This window comes from Lupinus angustifolius, chromosome LG09 (genome assembly GCF_001865875.1).
Source record: "Lupinus angustifolius cultivar Tanjil chromosome LG09, LupAngTanjil_v1.0, whole genome shotgun sequence".
NCBI classification, from domain to species: Eukaryota; Viridiplantae; Streptophyta; class Magnoliopsida; order Fabales; family Fabaceae; genus Lupinus; species Lupinus angustifolius.
The window spans coordinates 3,102,805-3,118,795 of record NC_032017.1 but is presented as its reverse complement, the minus strand read 5'-3'; the positions used below and the strand labels follow the sequence as shown (position 1 = coordinate 3,118,795).

The following is a 15,991-nucleotide window of genomic DNA, read 5'->3' as shown; positions in this document are numbered from 1 at the left end:
TCAGTATTGCTCTTTTTTGACTACTTTGTGTTTTTTTCCTCATATCTTCATGAACATACTCTTATAGAAACACACACTCTTAGGCTCTTAGCTTACTGATGAAATAGAACATTGAGTGAACCATAATATTTATAGATAAGCAACCATTAATATTTCAACAAACGAAGAGACGTATAACTACTCAACCATTAATATTTCAACAGCCAAGAAACGCATAACCATTCAACTATTAATATTTCAACAATCAAGAAACGCATAATCACTCAACCATTAATATTTCAACAAACGAAGAGACGCATTAGTACTCTACCATTAATTTCTCGGACGCTTAAAAAGTCATAAAACATCAACATCGCGTAATTAAGCAAGCGTGGTTACTATGTCATCGCTTCCTTAAATATACATTGTTGCATATATTTACATTAATAGCGCTTTCTATCAAATGAACTGTTAAAATAAATCATTCAAGTTAGCGCTAACGTTACTGATGTTCAACAGCGCATTGTCAAGAATGTGCTGTTGAAGTTACACAAATCGACAGCGCCTGTTTTATTATGCGTTGTTGATGTTTTTCCGCCTCATTTTCAACAACGTCGTTCAAAATTGCGTTGTTGAATGACCGTTGTTTATTATGATATCTGATATAGTGAATTAATAGTAAACTTTTTGAATAATCAAGTAAAGAATGAAATAATTTAAATTTGAGCAAACATATGTGACGATTTACCCCAAAACCATGAATTTGATTTAGGCACTTTGAGTTCCCCTCAAGTAACTTTTTTATAACAAAATTTCCCAATATATATTCACTATTTAACAAAAAACTCATAGTCACATCACTTAGGACATGTGTCGTCATCTCAATGAAATGTTTCCCATCAAAAAATTATACATTCCTTATGCATTTCTTTTAATCATCATACATGATTTGTTTATCAAACACATTAAATATCAATGATTTTCTCATCAATGATTTATGTTATACATTTATTATTCTTTTTAATCATCATCATTGATTTGCCAATCACGTTAAACATTTTAAACTTAATCCATTTTTAAATATGATTTACTTCTTCATCTCTATTATCCTTTCATATCTTCATCTTCTTCTCTATCCTCTTTTGTTTCATATTTCACTCTTCTTCTCTCTCATATCCAAAATTCAATGTTTCACTCATCGAATTTACTTTGTGATCATCACAAAAACACATGTAGTCATTTCTTATTTTTTTAGATATGTTCTTATCTTCTAGATCTTTTAATTGATTTTTTGATTATTTTGTAGTCTATTTTTTTTATTTGGTTTTTGTTGTTTATTATTCCATTGATTTGTTTATTTTCTAGATGTGTTCTGATTGATTTCATTATTTTGTAGATTTGTTCTTTCAATAATCATCTTCGTTAGTGTCTAATTTTCAAGGATTTCATCATTAACAACAGTCAAACCCTCAAAAACTATGGTATGTACTCGATCTCCATTTATATGTATATATAATATATACATTTACTTACAATTTACAATATTATATTTGTTTATTTGTTGTTATTAATCTATTTATCTCCTCGACTCTTATCATTTTATCTCTTCATGTGCAGTTTGATTCTATGCAGATTAGTTTTATGTCTATTTATACATCTCTTATTAAAATCTTCAATTTTATTCTCTTTTTCACAACAAATAAATTTGATTTTCTATTAAAATATTTACACGTCTATTATTTTCTATATATGAATTGAAGTGGCTGATGAAAAGACTAAACTAGACATCATATATTTGTGATAGCTATCCAAAGAAGAAGTTATTTTCATCAAATAAAATTTGAATTTCAAAAGTCATTTCTTTTCCTCATGTTATAAAATAATATGTCTTTTTTAATTAATACAAAAATACATAAGATAATTTAAATTTTAAGGAATATAATAATAAAAAAGAGATAAGGTAATGAAATTTGATTAGGATAATAATGATAATAACTAAGATTAAGATTAGTGGTGAAATTTGATTAGAAGATTTCCTTATGCATAGATTATTTTCATCTCTTTACTATTTTACGTATTATTTCTTATTTTTCAAACTGAATGAGTAAGAAAGAAATCCTAAAAAATAGGGTATGAGAGTTTGAAGGTAGATGATCTAATAGCAATGAGATCTGATAAAATATGTGTACATTATTTATGCATTATGCATAAACAACAACAAAAATGATTCATGCAAATGTAAAGGTATACCGGTATATCGCTAGTTTTATCTACACAAAAAAAACACTAGCGTCTTAGTGGCCATCTCATGGTGAACATAATTTTGACATGAAAGTATTCAAGCCCAATTGAAGCATGACCTCTTTAAGTAGCCAAGAGTCTTCTTATAATCTAGAGGATTAAGGGTTGCAGCCACAACTTTGATGAGCGTTAGGATCAAACTTGAGCATGTCAGAATCCTCAAATACAAGATTGTGATCCTTTGATGCTTTTAGAGCTTCAAGACCTTTCAAGAAGGGATCTGGATTCCTACACAGACAAAGACATGAAATCTCCTATCAAATCTATTTGATGGGTATGATTCAAAGATAAAATTAATTTTATGACATCTAAAAAATATATTTTTGTGATAAAATTATATTTAAAGTTATTTTATTTTTGAATATAATTCAGACAAAATTGGATGTTTATGTTGTTTATTTTGAAATTGGTCTTATTGTACAAATCAAATAATAATGAGTTACAAAAAAAACACAAAACAGTCTAAAGGGAAATAAATAATTGATAACATTTTTAAGGGAAATTGCACTCAATTGTGTAAATTGATAACATTACATTAAACAAGGAAAAAAATAATTGATAATGTTTTTAAGTTGTTTGCATTTGAATTTGATGTGTATATTGAAACTTGAATTCCCAAATGTGTGCATTCAGTTCTCAATTATTTGCATTCGGGGTTATTTTAAAATCAAATAATAATAATTTATAATTTTAAATTAATCTTATTTTAAAATCAAATAATAATAAGTTATAACATTATTGCTAATAAGATAACAATTTGGTCAGAATAAAAAATGAAATGAAATAAACATTTAATTTCGTAATGACGACTAATAAATATATTTTATTTTGGCAGGAATTATAGTAAACTAAGTTCAATAAATACAATTGTTTGCATTTGAATTTGATGTGTATTTTAAATTCTCAATTGTGCCTATTCAATTTTGAGTTCTTTGAGTTATGAGTTATTTTAGAATCAAATAGTAACGATGTGTATTTTGAAATTAATCTTATTTTAGAATCAAATAATTTTGAATTATAAAAAATAAATACATAAAAAAGGAAATAAATAATTGATACGTTTTTAAGGGAAAGAATTGCACTCAATCATGTAAAATGATAACGTTACAATAGAAGGGATAGAAATAATTGAACATTTTTTAAGGGAAAGAATTGCACTTAATCGTGTAAATTGATAGCATAATTAAATTTAATGAAATGTCTAAACCATTTAATGTTTTAAAATGTTTTTTCAAAGCTTAGTAACGATTCTAGCAAAAAATGTCTCGACCATAAAATTGATATTCCATATAAAGAAATGTCTCATCCAAAAAATATTCAACAATTCTTTTTTGTAACAATTCTAGTATTATTATTTTTTCTGAATCTTACCCTATCACAATTTTCTAAATCTTGGATTTTTAGTTCAATGATTGTTCTATGATTTCATATGACTTATTTCTATTTTACTTCTTCACTCTTAACATTGGCACATTGCAACAAATCATTCATTATGGAGTAGGGGATTCAATTATGTCTGCTCAATTGAAAATAATATCAAAAGATTGTTAATTTAATACTATAAAAACTAAGAGTCATGGATAAATTGGATGGAATGGAATCCATTGAATATTGATAGATTGAATAACTTAAAATGTAATTTAAATGAATTTATATATATAACTTTTCATCCATCCATTAGCATTTAAATTCATGCATTTGTCACCCTACTATTTATGAATAATTAGTGAATTAACACCTATCTCTTAGGTTGCAATCCTTTCCTTATTTTTTCCCTTAACTCAGAGTTATAACTTATATGAAAGAAATAGATCCTACAATGTAGCAACAACCATCGATTTCTGTTTCCATTCATGGGAATCAAATAACCTCATAGTTATAAAAACAAAATACAAAAATAACGAAAAAATAACCTCATAATTAGTAAGCATTAAATTTTCTACTTAGTGGAGTTACATGGAAGGTAAATATACAGTCATAATTTCAAATATTTGAATTTGTAACCAAATAATTAATAAGCATTAACATTATTGTTACGTTTAACATATGACATTAATTATTTTTTTATTATGCCATAATAACTAAAAGGATATTAAGGATCTTAAATAAATAGAAATAAGAAACAAAATTAACAATAATATTTCTCTTCAATATTGAATAGAGATTCTCTCCGTTAATAGAAAGATAAGTGTAGCATAGAATAATGCAAAAAGTAAGATAAAATAACATTTATACATATTTTATCTTAAAACTAAGAATAAAAGGGTATTTCCCTCTTCATGGAGAAGTTCTCTACTCTTAGATATCTGCCTCAAAACCATGTCTTATCATGCACTATTTCAATAAAAATTTGTTATCTAACAAAAACTAAGATGCATGTTTCGTACTATTTAATTTTTTAACCTGTAATATTTTGACTAGATTATGAATAATTGAAAATAAAGTTGAGGACAATTTATCTATATTATCTAGAATCAGTCTTATTTTCATTACTAAAGAGAGAACATATTGATTTTATATTTAATTTTAAGGAGATAAATGTCATATTGTTATATTTTAATGGATAAAAATGTCACATCGTATTACTTCTTTCCTTTATTTTTTGATGTACTTCTCTCTCTATTAATGGAGAAAATTCTAATCCTTTTATCCAACAGCTGGTAGTTTATATATATATATATAACTGGGCTTTGTGTTTGACCTAGCATAAATACATGCAGCTACACCTTATATAAATGCGAAGAGAACTTTGGTGCTTAAATGCCGTGAAATACAAAGAGACTCACAAGAGAGACAAACAAAACTTCCTCTTCTTTAGTCCTTTCCACAGTACCATATATCAACTCTTTTTTTCTCTCCATCTCTTAGAGAGAGATTGAAAAAATGGGTATACACAATTTCTTCTTCAGTTATATTAATAATTTTTTTCTTATTCATCTCTTATTCTGGATGGGTTCGGGTTCAAGTTCGGATTCGAGTGAATGTGATTTATTTGCTGGTGAATGGGTTAAGGATGCCTCCTACCCACTTTATTGGCCTGAGACGTGTCCATTCATAGAGAGGGAGTTTAGGTGCCAAGGGAATGGGCGCCCGGATCTGATATACACTCACTATAGGTGGCAGCCACTTGGCTGCAAGTTACTCAGGTTGGTACACTCTTCATAATTCCCTTCACTACTCATTTTACCTTTTTTTATGAGACACATTTTGTAATGATTTACTTGCATATAATATCTATACACCAACAACAACAACGTATAGATTTATACAATATATAACTTATACTTTTTCGGTGCATATTTTTTGTCTAAAAATATATATAATATTTGAGATTCGGTTTTACTTAGACAAATCAAATATTAATGTTATATGAGAGATTTTGATTTTTGATTTCAAATTATGATCACGATTTGTTTGTGATGTTGAAATCACTGCAATTAGGATATTAGAATGATAACTTAACCTAGTTACTGGACTGGGTGATCCTCATCCCTAGTTAGCAACACTTTTGTGAGACTTTTTATATTCATAGAGCAAAGTAAGTTATTTTGCACATTACCAAAATGTCAATTGTTGTTTTGGGGACTACACTTATTATGTTATTTTTATAACATATTTACAAAATACTTAAGATTGTAGTTCATACTATATATTCTATTATCAATTATATAATATTTGATATTTACATTTACTTACATAAATCAAATATTACCACTGTTTCTCACAGAAATATTGTATATGTTACTATAATATACTTAAATATATAGATGTTCTTTTATCTATTTTGTGCTTGTGTTTATTGTTTTGCCACAAGAAATATTTAAAATTTGATTCTATAAATATTGATCATATTTGATAACTCTTTAATATAAATATATGAACATTTTATAATTTTTAATTGAACATAATAAAACTATTAAAGGATGTGATTTCTTTCTATAAATTTTCTATTGAAACTTTATTTTTCATTGTTATATGAAAGATAGCTTAGATGATGACATGCGATCTTTATGAATATGATTCTATCATCACGCCCGTAAAATAATCGAGAAATATATTTAAAATATAAAAAAGATATACACTTTTAATGTAAAGATTTATGCAATGTATAAATACTACATTATTAAGTATTCAATTGTATTAATTTTTTTGAAAAATAAATAATAATTGAAATGACAAAATATAAAACTCTTATACTTTTTTTTCTCTCAAAATACATTAGCTAAGAAATAGAGGTACCAAATATTTTGGATCGGGTTGGCAAATGCAGGTTCACGTATATGAGACACTAAAGCACTTTAGCAGCGGTTTAGGAAAAAGTACATTTCAGATTTTACAAACTAAAGTGCATTTTTAGAAACTAAAGTGCATTGATAAGGTAGTTTAACTATATTTCACTAACTAAATTATCGATTATGTTATATATAATATAATGATTATAAAATTTATAAAAAAATAAATCTCTTTACACTAACAATAAGGTCTGAGGAAGATAGATACGCATAATCTTATTCTTGTGAGTGAAAAACTATTTATAGGAATATAAATATCTTATAACCAATATTTTTTACAACGTATGACCTAATTATTTCAATAGCCAACCATGTAACAAAAAAACTGTAAGGTTCAAGTTTTAAATCTTTAATATATCATTTTATATATTTCTACATGCAATCCATTTTTAGACTATACAATCCATTTTGGTTAGTATTATAGATGAACTAATTGATATGCTACCATATTTATAATTATGGATCTAGGTTTCATTATCATAGGTTCTATTTTTCCCTTTCCAAATAATTTGTCAACAACTCTCTTCCACTATCCTTATTATGAGTTTCATTATTTGAATTATTATAATTTAATATATTTTTAAATTCCAGGAGTATTTTAATGATACTCTTCAAAAGAAGAATGAAAGAAAAAAATTGGGAAATTAAGTAATAAATTTAATATATCAACACATCGTTTTTTATGGACATTATTTTATGTTTGATTTCTTAAAACTAAAACACGAGATAATGTTCTCTTTTTTACGTGATTTTATCTTTATTATTCGAGTTTAAAATATATGCACCATTAATGTAAAGCTTTTTTACATTATTAATATATCATTCCTCCTTTATTTGTATTATTTTCGTTAAATCCTTATTATTTATTAACTTTTTATTTTTACATATAAATACATCCCAAAAATATATTTTAAAACTCAAAGTGACAAATGTTAAAGGTGGAATATTGGATTCTTGTAATAATATATTTATACAATATTAAAATTAAAATGTAGAATTATGAAACTTTTTTTCTTTCTCCATATAACTAATAAAATGGAATAAAGTATCATACCAGCAAATAAGTTATATCTTTCCCTCAGTAAAATCACTATATGTATCTTATTTAATCATTTTTTATAAAAATGTTTCTAAAAATTAAAAAAATATAACACATTCATAATTTTACTAATTGAAAGAAATAACATAGCTCCTAGTAAAGGGATATACTTTATTCTCTTAATATAAAACAAAACAACATGAACTGGGAAGTGAAGTACTATGACAATAATATATGTGTGTATAGTTTCATTTTTTTTCACATTTAATTAATAATTTCAGGTTTAATGGGCAAGATTTTCTGGAGAGGGTGAGAGGGAAGAGCATAATGTTTGTGGGAGATTCACTTAGCCGAAATCAATGGCAGTCTCTGACTTGTATGCTTCACTCATCAGTACCCAAATCCAATTACACTTTGGATAGAGTTGGAGATGTTTCTATATTTACCTTTACGGTAGGAATTACTATACTCTTTATTATAAATATATTAATTAACTATCCTATGATGATTTATGTTTATTTTCCTTCAACCTTTTTTTAGTCATGTTCATCATCATTATTTTATCTGGCTAATGTATTAAAGATAAGGAAAAAGGTTCATTTTCATTTCAGAAAACAGCTGTAGGTAACATGAGGATTACATTTATTGTCCTATAAATTGTGTTACTGCAAGTATCATAAACATATGATTGGTTGAAAAATGTTATTAATTATTTTTTTAATCAATCACAATTAATGATATGTACAGTGACACAATTTATGAAACAAATAGATGTGCATCAGATTTAAAAGATTGTTTTTAATCCTTTCTTAAGGAATAGACAATTGGCTGATTGGCTTCCATTTTCACACTTAATTGGTCCTCATCAACTTGTAATCCCCACTCCTTTCTCTTTCTCTTTCTCTTTCTCTTTCTCTTTCTCATTCTCATTCTCTTGTCTAGGATTGAAGCTTTTAGAATCTAAAGGCCTGAATTTTCATTAATAGTCATCATCTTTTTTTCTATCATACCAAAACTTTTCTCTTGTCATTTTGTGAATGTATTTCTCTAAGCATTGCCCAATATTGTGAGGGTATTTTGGTAATACCATCAATACATATATGTGTGTAATTTATAACATCATCAATTAGCAAATTACAATCTTATTTAATTTAATCAATGTTATAAAAATTTGTTTAGATCGGCCAAGCTAACTAGTTTAGTCGTTAATCATGCATTTGATTGGTTTGAGTCTTTCATCTACTCAGTTTTATATTAAAATCGAGATGATGAAGTTCGATTCGGACAGTTTAAACCTAAAACTAGTGACCAGAATGGTTGGACCAGTCGAGTCAATAAAAAAATATTTTTTAAAACATCCAAAATAACATTGTTTGAGGATGAAAAAATTAAGCATTTTTAACTTCTTTTTTTATAGTTATGTTTATCATTTATTAGTTTATGTGTTATAGTATAATCCTAACTATTTAATTAAATTTGAATTTATTTGTATGGTTTTATCATAATTAAAGCATAAAACGTAGGTTGTTTTATGATGTTTTTAACTTATTAGTTATTAGTCACATTTTATTATAGTGAAACCTTCTTTATTAGCTTGTTAATTAGGTATGATAATATTTTTAAATTTAAAATATATTTTATTAAATAATGTTTCCTTCTATTATAATTTTTTTTAAAGCTTTTAATATAATCCTAGTAATCTTGTCAAACCATTAACCCACTTGTACAATGAATATTAACCTTATATCATGAGGTAGTCATTGATGATTAGAGAGTTTAATAAGACTGCAATTAATGAAGTGAGATTACATGTCTAAAAAATTGTCTCTTTCTATCAATGTTCAATCAAATTATATTAACTAACATAATTCTGTTTTTATTATTTTTTATTTAATTGTATAACACATTATAATTGGTTGGTGGGGGATACAATTTGCGACAAATGATCACCATTCACATTTAATACCTATTTGACTTAGCAGATAGCACATTAACTTCGAGAGTATATATGTTGTCCCATAATGAGTGTCATACTATGTGTCATGACTTTGTGGTTAATTGAAAATATATATTTGAATTAAAATTTAATTTTAAAGTATTTTTCTGACCAATCACAAAGTCATATCACATAAAGTAATACTAATTGTGAGATAGTATATGTGCAACCGTTAACTTCTAACTTGTAAGTTTACCACCGACCATTCACCTAACTTATCGGCTAATATATTCTACTAGCTAGCTTGAAACCTTTACCTAACTTATAGGATTTAATTATAATATTCTATTAGTGCAAAAGGTTATAAAAAACATCAAAATATTAAAAAACTTATTTTCTACAATAACCAATCTAATGGTATAGTTTGGATATAACTTACCTGTTACAATAAACTTAAATTCAACTATTTCTTTCAGGAAAAAATATATGTATTAATAACGTAAGAGTTTTTTATATTGTCATTGTATCATCTATTATTTATTTTTAATCATGAGAAATGAATGATAGATAATACACCAATTATATATAAATTTTTATACTATCCATACATAGATATTACAGTCTATAAAATATATCAGGTTATGTTTTTAATAATTTGCAGGACTATAATGTCAAGGTGATGCTAGACAGGAACGTGTACCTAGTAGATATTGTCAAGAAAGATATTGGGAGGGTCTTGGAGCTTGATTCTATAAAAGGAAGCAAGCTATGGATAGGGATTGATATGCTTATATTTAACACATGGCATTGGTGGTCTCGTAGAGGACCCACTCAACCGTAAATTCAATAACATATATTTTTTTCTATTTTTTTTGTACTATTAATTATATCTCGTAATTTTTTTGGGTAATGAACTAATTTATTTTGGGGTACGTGACTGTTTTTCCAAACAAGTATTGCTCTGAAAAATCGAACCTCTGACCTTTTGGTCATCATAGAATGTAGCAAAGTCTTACAGAACTACACCAACATCTTGTTAATATATATTTATCCATTTAATAACCCACAACTATTCTTGTAATTTTTTGTGTTTATGGTGAATGGATTTTTCAGATGGGATTATATCCAAGAAGGAAACCAAATTATGAAAGACATGAATAGGATGAAAGCTTTTGAAAAAGCACTTAGGACATGGGCTTCATGGGTAGATGCCAACATTGACCCTTCAAAAGTAAAGGTCTTCTATCAAGGGATTTCCCCATCTCACTACAAGTAAGTAGCAAAAAACAAACCATTGTTTTAGGAAAATGATTACATTGTGCTATATCTTTTTATTCTTTTTAGCTATACACCTATTTCATTAAGAAAATGTAATTTGGTAAGTGTGCTTGTCTTATTTTAGTATCTCAAGAATAAAATAAATTTGGTGCAAGAAAAATGTTATAAAAACATCATCACTCTTCGTTTATATTTCTATTATTGAAAACTCAATTCGAAATAAACTTAGCAACTTATCTTTATAAAATTCAGCAATCCTATTATGAATAGATATAGATAAAAATAGAAGTATATTCTCTATATTGAAATTTGACAAAGTTTAATGTTAGTTTTAGAACTCTATTTTATTAGTGAGCCAAAAATAATTTGTAAATTTTCTAGCATGACTAATATTTTATTTGAACACTTGTTTCAGTGGAACTTTATGGGATGAACCATGTGCAAATAGTTGTGTCCGAGAGACGACACCAGTTGTCGGATCATCATATCCAGGTGGTTTGCCACGAGCGGTGTCTGTTTTGAACAGTGTATTAAATACAATTAAAAAACCAGTTTCATTGCTTAACATTACAACTCTCTCATTGCTAAGAAAAGATGGACATCCTTCCATTTATGGACTTGGTGGACCAACCATAACGGACTGCAGTCATTGGTGTCTCCCTGGTGTTCCAGATACATGGAATGAAATACTTTACAACCTTATATAATGTAAGAATTGTTAGAATTTCCTTATAATTGGTAATTACTGATTCTTTTTGAAGAATCTTGAATTTTATGATTTTCACATAATAAAATAAGAAAATAGATATATACTTAGATCCATGTTCTTTCATTGATGTGTCTTTCAAATACTAGTATAATGATATTCCTCAACCAAATTCTAAAGTTATTCATGGAACTACATGTTTTCTCTCATATGGGAGATGGGAAAATTGATTTCTGATATGGTGTATCGGGATCATAACCATTTTCAAGTGTGTTAACAAATAGTATTCACATTATCTCCTATCGGCAACGTAAGTATTTACTCAGTAAGCTTACATCGACTTATAGAAGTCATATGGGTTATCAAAATTAGACAACTTATATTATTCCGTTAAGTAAATAGCTAATACACTAAATATATAATGCCTAAATATAATTATAAATCATAAATTTCTAACAATCTCTCACTCAGACTTTATATTTTTCATGAAACAAATATATCATATATTTATTAGGCGCGCATTTGTATGTTATTTATATTCAACACAATCAAGCATGACTCGGCCACAATGATCATCATATTAATATACTTAATGACATAAATTAAATATGGATGAGTGATATGGAAATTTCATGCAATGTGATCTCGAACATGTTTATTTCCACCAACAAGACGTTGCTCTAGTGATGTAAGACATTACTGGATCCCCAAGGTCGAGAGTTTGATTCCTTGGAGCAACACTTGTTGGGAGATGTAACCACGAGCCTCAAAAAGAATTAATTCCTTACCCAAAAGATGAGGGGATACCCTTGATAGTACAAAAAAACATGTTTATTTACATTTGGTCATCTTTAGTCTTTAGTGAGATCATTCCAGGATTTGTAACACAATGGTAACATACAAAATGCACATAAACCATTAACTTTATTCTACAAAAATATCCTTAGATGTCCAAAGTAAACCATAAAACATATAAATTCTCACTAAACTAGACTATCCTAAGGAACAAAATGCTCAGAAAATTCCTTATGTATCCAACCCTGAGCTAATGTATCAACTAGCATAAGATTTGTCCCTATATATTATTGAAAATTTATTTATTTTGAACACTTCCTATAACAACCATAAAATTGATGTTAATAAATTTTGACCTTTTAGAACTCCTATTGTTGGAGCAAAGAACTATAGAGTTATTCTCACAATAAATTCTCAATGACTTTTCAATATCTTCTGCCACATATAAGTCACCGACAAAATTTCACAGTCATATGATATACTCATGTTCTCAAAACAAGCCATAAAGTCTACATTCATGGTTGAAAGAGTTATAAGTGTTTATTTAACTAACTTCCAAGAGACAAAATCCCCAACCAACATAAAAAAAATACTTAGATTCAAAGCATATATTGTCTTGATATACAACAAAATTGGAGTCAAAGTGTCCAACGATCTCTCAATTGCAAGACTTATGATAAGTGAACATGTGCGCCTTTATTCTATTCAAGTCACACCTCACACGATTGTCTGTCTTAATATGATGTATTCCAATGTTACTAAAATATCTTCCTAATACTCCTAGGATCAATGCTATGTTGGGGCATATGTAAACTTGAACATACATTAGGATTCCTACTCTAGATGCATAGAGAATCTTTTGCATCTCATTTCTTTCAAGATCATTTTTTTGGGCACTAGTTGAGAATAAACTTGTCTTCCTTAGCTCTGGGGGCACCTCTTGGCTTACTATCTTCTAGGTTAAATTTATCCAAGACTTTATCAATATAGCTCTTTTGTAACAACATTAGGATACCTTGAGAGTGATATCTTAATACATAAATACCTAAAATAAAATAAGTTTCTCAATATGGTTCACTGGTCCTGCCCCAACTTCCCTTATGTTGCTCTCAATGTGGATGGCAGCTCCTTGGGTAACCCGGGCCCTTCTGGTTTTGGTGGAATTGTCAGATATCGTACTAGAAAGTTCATCTTCAGCTACTCAATCTCTACTGGAATATCCAATAACTTAAAAGTCAAGCTCTCAACTCTCCATCAAGGTCTGAACTTGTGTTGGAACAGAGGAATCAAGAAGCTTATCTGTTGGTCGGACTCCTTGGACATTGTGTCCCTCATAAATAATACTATCACCCCAACACATATCTACTCTTCCTTCATCTAGGCCATTCGTGATCTGATCACTTTGGATTAGGATATTAAGCTCATCCATACTCTGTGGGAGAGTAATGCTTGTATGAACTTCCTTGCTAAACTTGACACTTCCAACAACATTGATCTTGTTATATACGATTCCCCTCACCATGAGCTCGAAAGCATGTTGCTTGTCGACGCTATGGAAACTCCCTGTGTAAGGCTCTAAGCCGCATTTTTTCCTCTTTCTTTCCTATTTACTACCCAAAAAAAGAAGGTGATTCATGACTTAGAATGAAAGTGGAAGGAAAGAAAGTGGAAAGAAAGAAAGTTGAAGGAAATAAAAGTAGTAAAAAATGAGATGATAATTTTGTCGTTTGGTATGATTGAAATGCAAGAAAAGTGAGAGGAAAGACAATATAGATTTAAACATAGTATATTTAAAATGACATAAATACTCTCATTATATAATTAAATTACATAATTAAATAATTATTTTAAATAACAATACATAACTATGTAGTATGTCTAATTTTAAAACATTATTTTTTAATGTTACAAATTAAATGAATAAATAATTTATTTTTAATAATATTGATTCATATTTTTAAGTAACCTATAAAGTATAAACTAAGTTTAATATACCAATTTTTATGTATAAAGTTCAACAAATTTATTAACAACTTATATCTTCTTCCACTAATGCATCCAAATAAAGTATAACTCATATTTGACAATCACTTTTATATTTCTTACAATCTCACTTCAACATATTTGTGTATTGTCTTTCTAATTATTTATTAATTGTCACTTTGTAGTAATTTTAAGTAATTATGCTTATTTTTTCTTTTCACTCTGTTTTTTTTAAAATACATCATTACTATTTATTTGTGAGTTTAGGACAATGAAAATAAAATTAAGTTAATTAAAATCACATAAAAATGACTATAAATAAAGAATTTCACTACAATGTATATATATTCACATAGATTATGCTTATTTCAATTCATTAATGATGGATGGACAAATCTGGAATTTTTTATAGTTTTCTCTTCTCTCTTCATTTTCTTCACAAATTAGGAATGAAAACTTTTTGTGTGGGACTCATGCATATTTTTTCCTTTCCCTCCTTTTTAGTGTTGAACCAAATGATGGAAAATAATATTTTTCACCTCTTTTCTTTACTTATCTTTTCTTTTCTCTCATTTTTCATACAACCAAACATAGGGTTAGAGATGTCACAAGGCGGCACAGCAAGAAACCAGAAATAACAGTGGTGTACACAACAACCAATGGGAGAGTTACACGTGTAGCGTTTGACTTGCAACTTAAGTTATAGCTAAGAGAATAACTTGCATGAAGACATATATAACACATCATATTTAGAGACAAATGTATTTATGTTTGTTGGTAATATCATTTATGATTAAATTTTAATCAAAATTAAACTTTTAATATGTTGGTTATTTGGTTATCTCCACCTACATACATCTTCATGCAAGTCTTTTTCTCTAGGTAATAGGAGGGACCACATGTCCCTCTTTGGTTGGTTGAGGTTTATGTCAAAGCTGAAAACCATGTTGTTAATGTGGCACCTTCTACTGATAAGGCAATGATTTGGCACATAAATATGAGAATAGTGGTTGTGATGAATTACTACATAGAAAACGAGATATCTAAAGATTTGGCTAATGATTTGAGCAATTATTGGTACTGAATTTGAGGCAATTTTTCTCAATTATCTACCGTATATTTTTTTCTCTTTTTTTATTTTTAAAGTGTTTTGCTAGAACACTCTATTCTTATTTATAATGTTTTTTAACAACCTAAAATTTGATTTTAATTTTGAAATTAAAATGTCAATGTCAATTGATTCTAAAATTAAAAGTTACACTACCAATTAATTTCTAAAATGAAATCGGTATTAAAAATTCAAACAAAACCTTGGTAATTAAATGACTATGGATTATGATTCGAAGATATAATTGTTCTGTAACATCTAAATGAAGTGTTTTTTCTAATAAAGTTATATTGTAATGAATATTTACAAAAAAAAATATGGTTGATTAAAAATGTTTGATTCTATAAAATCAAGAAAATGACTGAAATACTTCTTTATGTGTCAATTTTTTAATAATGACAAGACAAATATTATGTGTTGAAAAAATCATCATTATATATAATCCATAACAATAAAAAAAAATAGATATTGTAGGTAGCTAATAAATACTATACCATTAATATACAAAATACTAATTTCTACCAAATAAGATATATAAAATAGCAAAAATACTCAAGCACTTTCAAAGGATTTG

The 15,991-nt window shown here is 27.4% G+C and overlaps 1 protein-coding gene across 1 annotated transcript; it reads left to right on the top strand.

Moving 5' to 3' along the window:
• On the top strand, window positions 5,060–11,532 carry LOC109356375 (protein trichome birefringence-like 41). Its single transcript, XM_019599701.1, has 5 exons — window positions 5,060–5,426; window positions 7,893–8,064; window positions 10,209–10,384; window positions 10,661–10,819; window positions 11,241–11,532. Exons 1-5 carry the CDS (start codon window positions 5,164–5,166, stop codon window positions 11,530–11,532), a joined length of 1,062 nt encoding a protein of 353 aa, XP_019455246.1. The 5' UTR covers window positions 5,060–5,163.

Bases quoted from the DNA above. Each gene is read 5' to 3' on its own strand.
- LOC109356375 (XM_019599701.1), top strand. From the start codon at position 5,164: ATGGGTATACACAATTTCTTCTTCAGTTATATTAATAATTTTTTTCTT. The intron at 5,427-7,892 runs GTTGGTACACTC...TAATAATTTCAG, and splicing joins CTTGGCTGCAAGTTACTCAG to GTTTAATGGGCAAGATTTTC. The intron at 10,385-10,660 runs GTAAATTCAATA...TGGATTTTTCAG, and splicing joins CGTAGAGGACCCACTCAACC to ATGGGATTATATCCAAGAAG.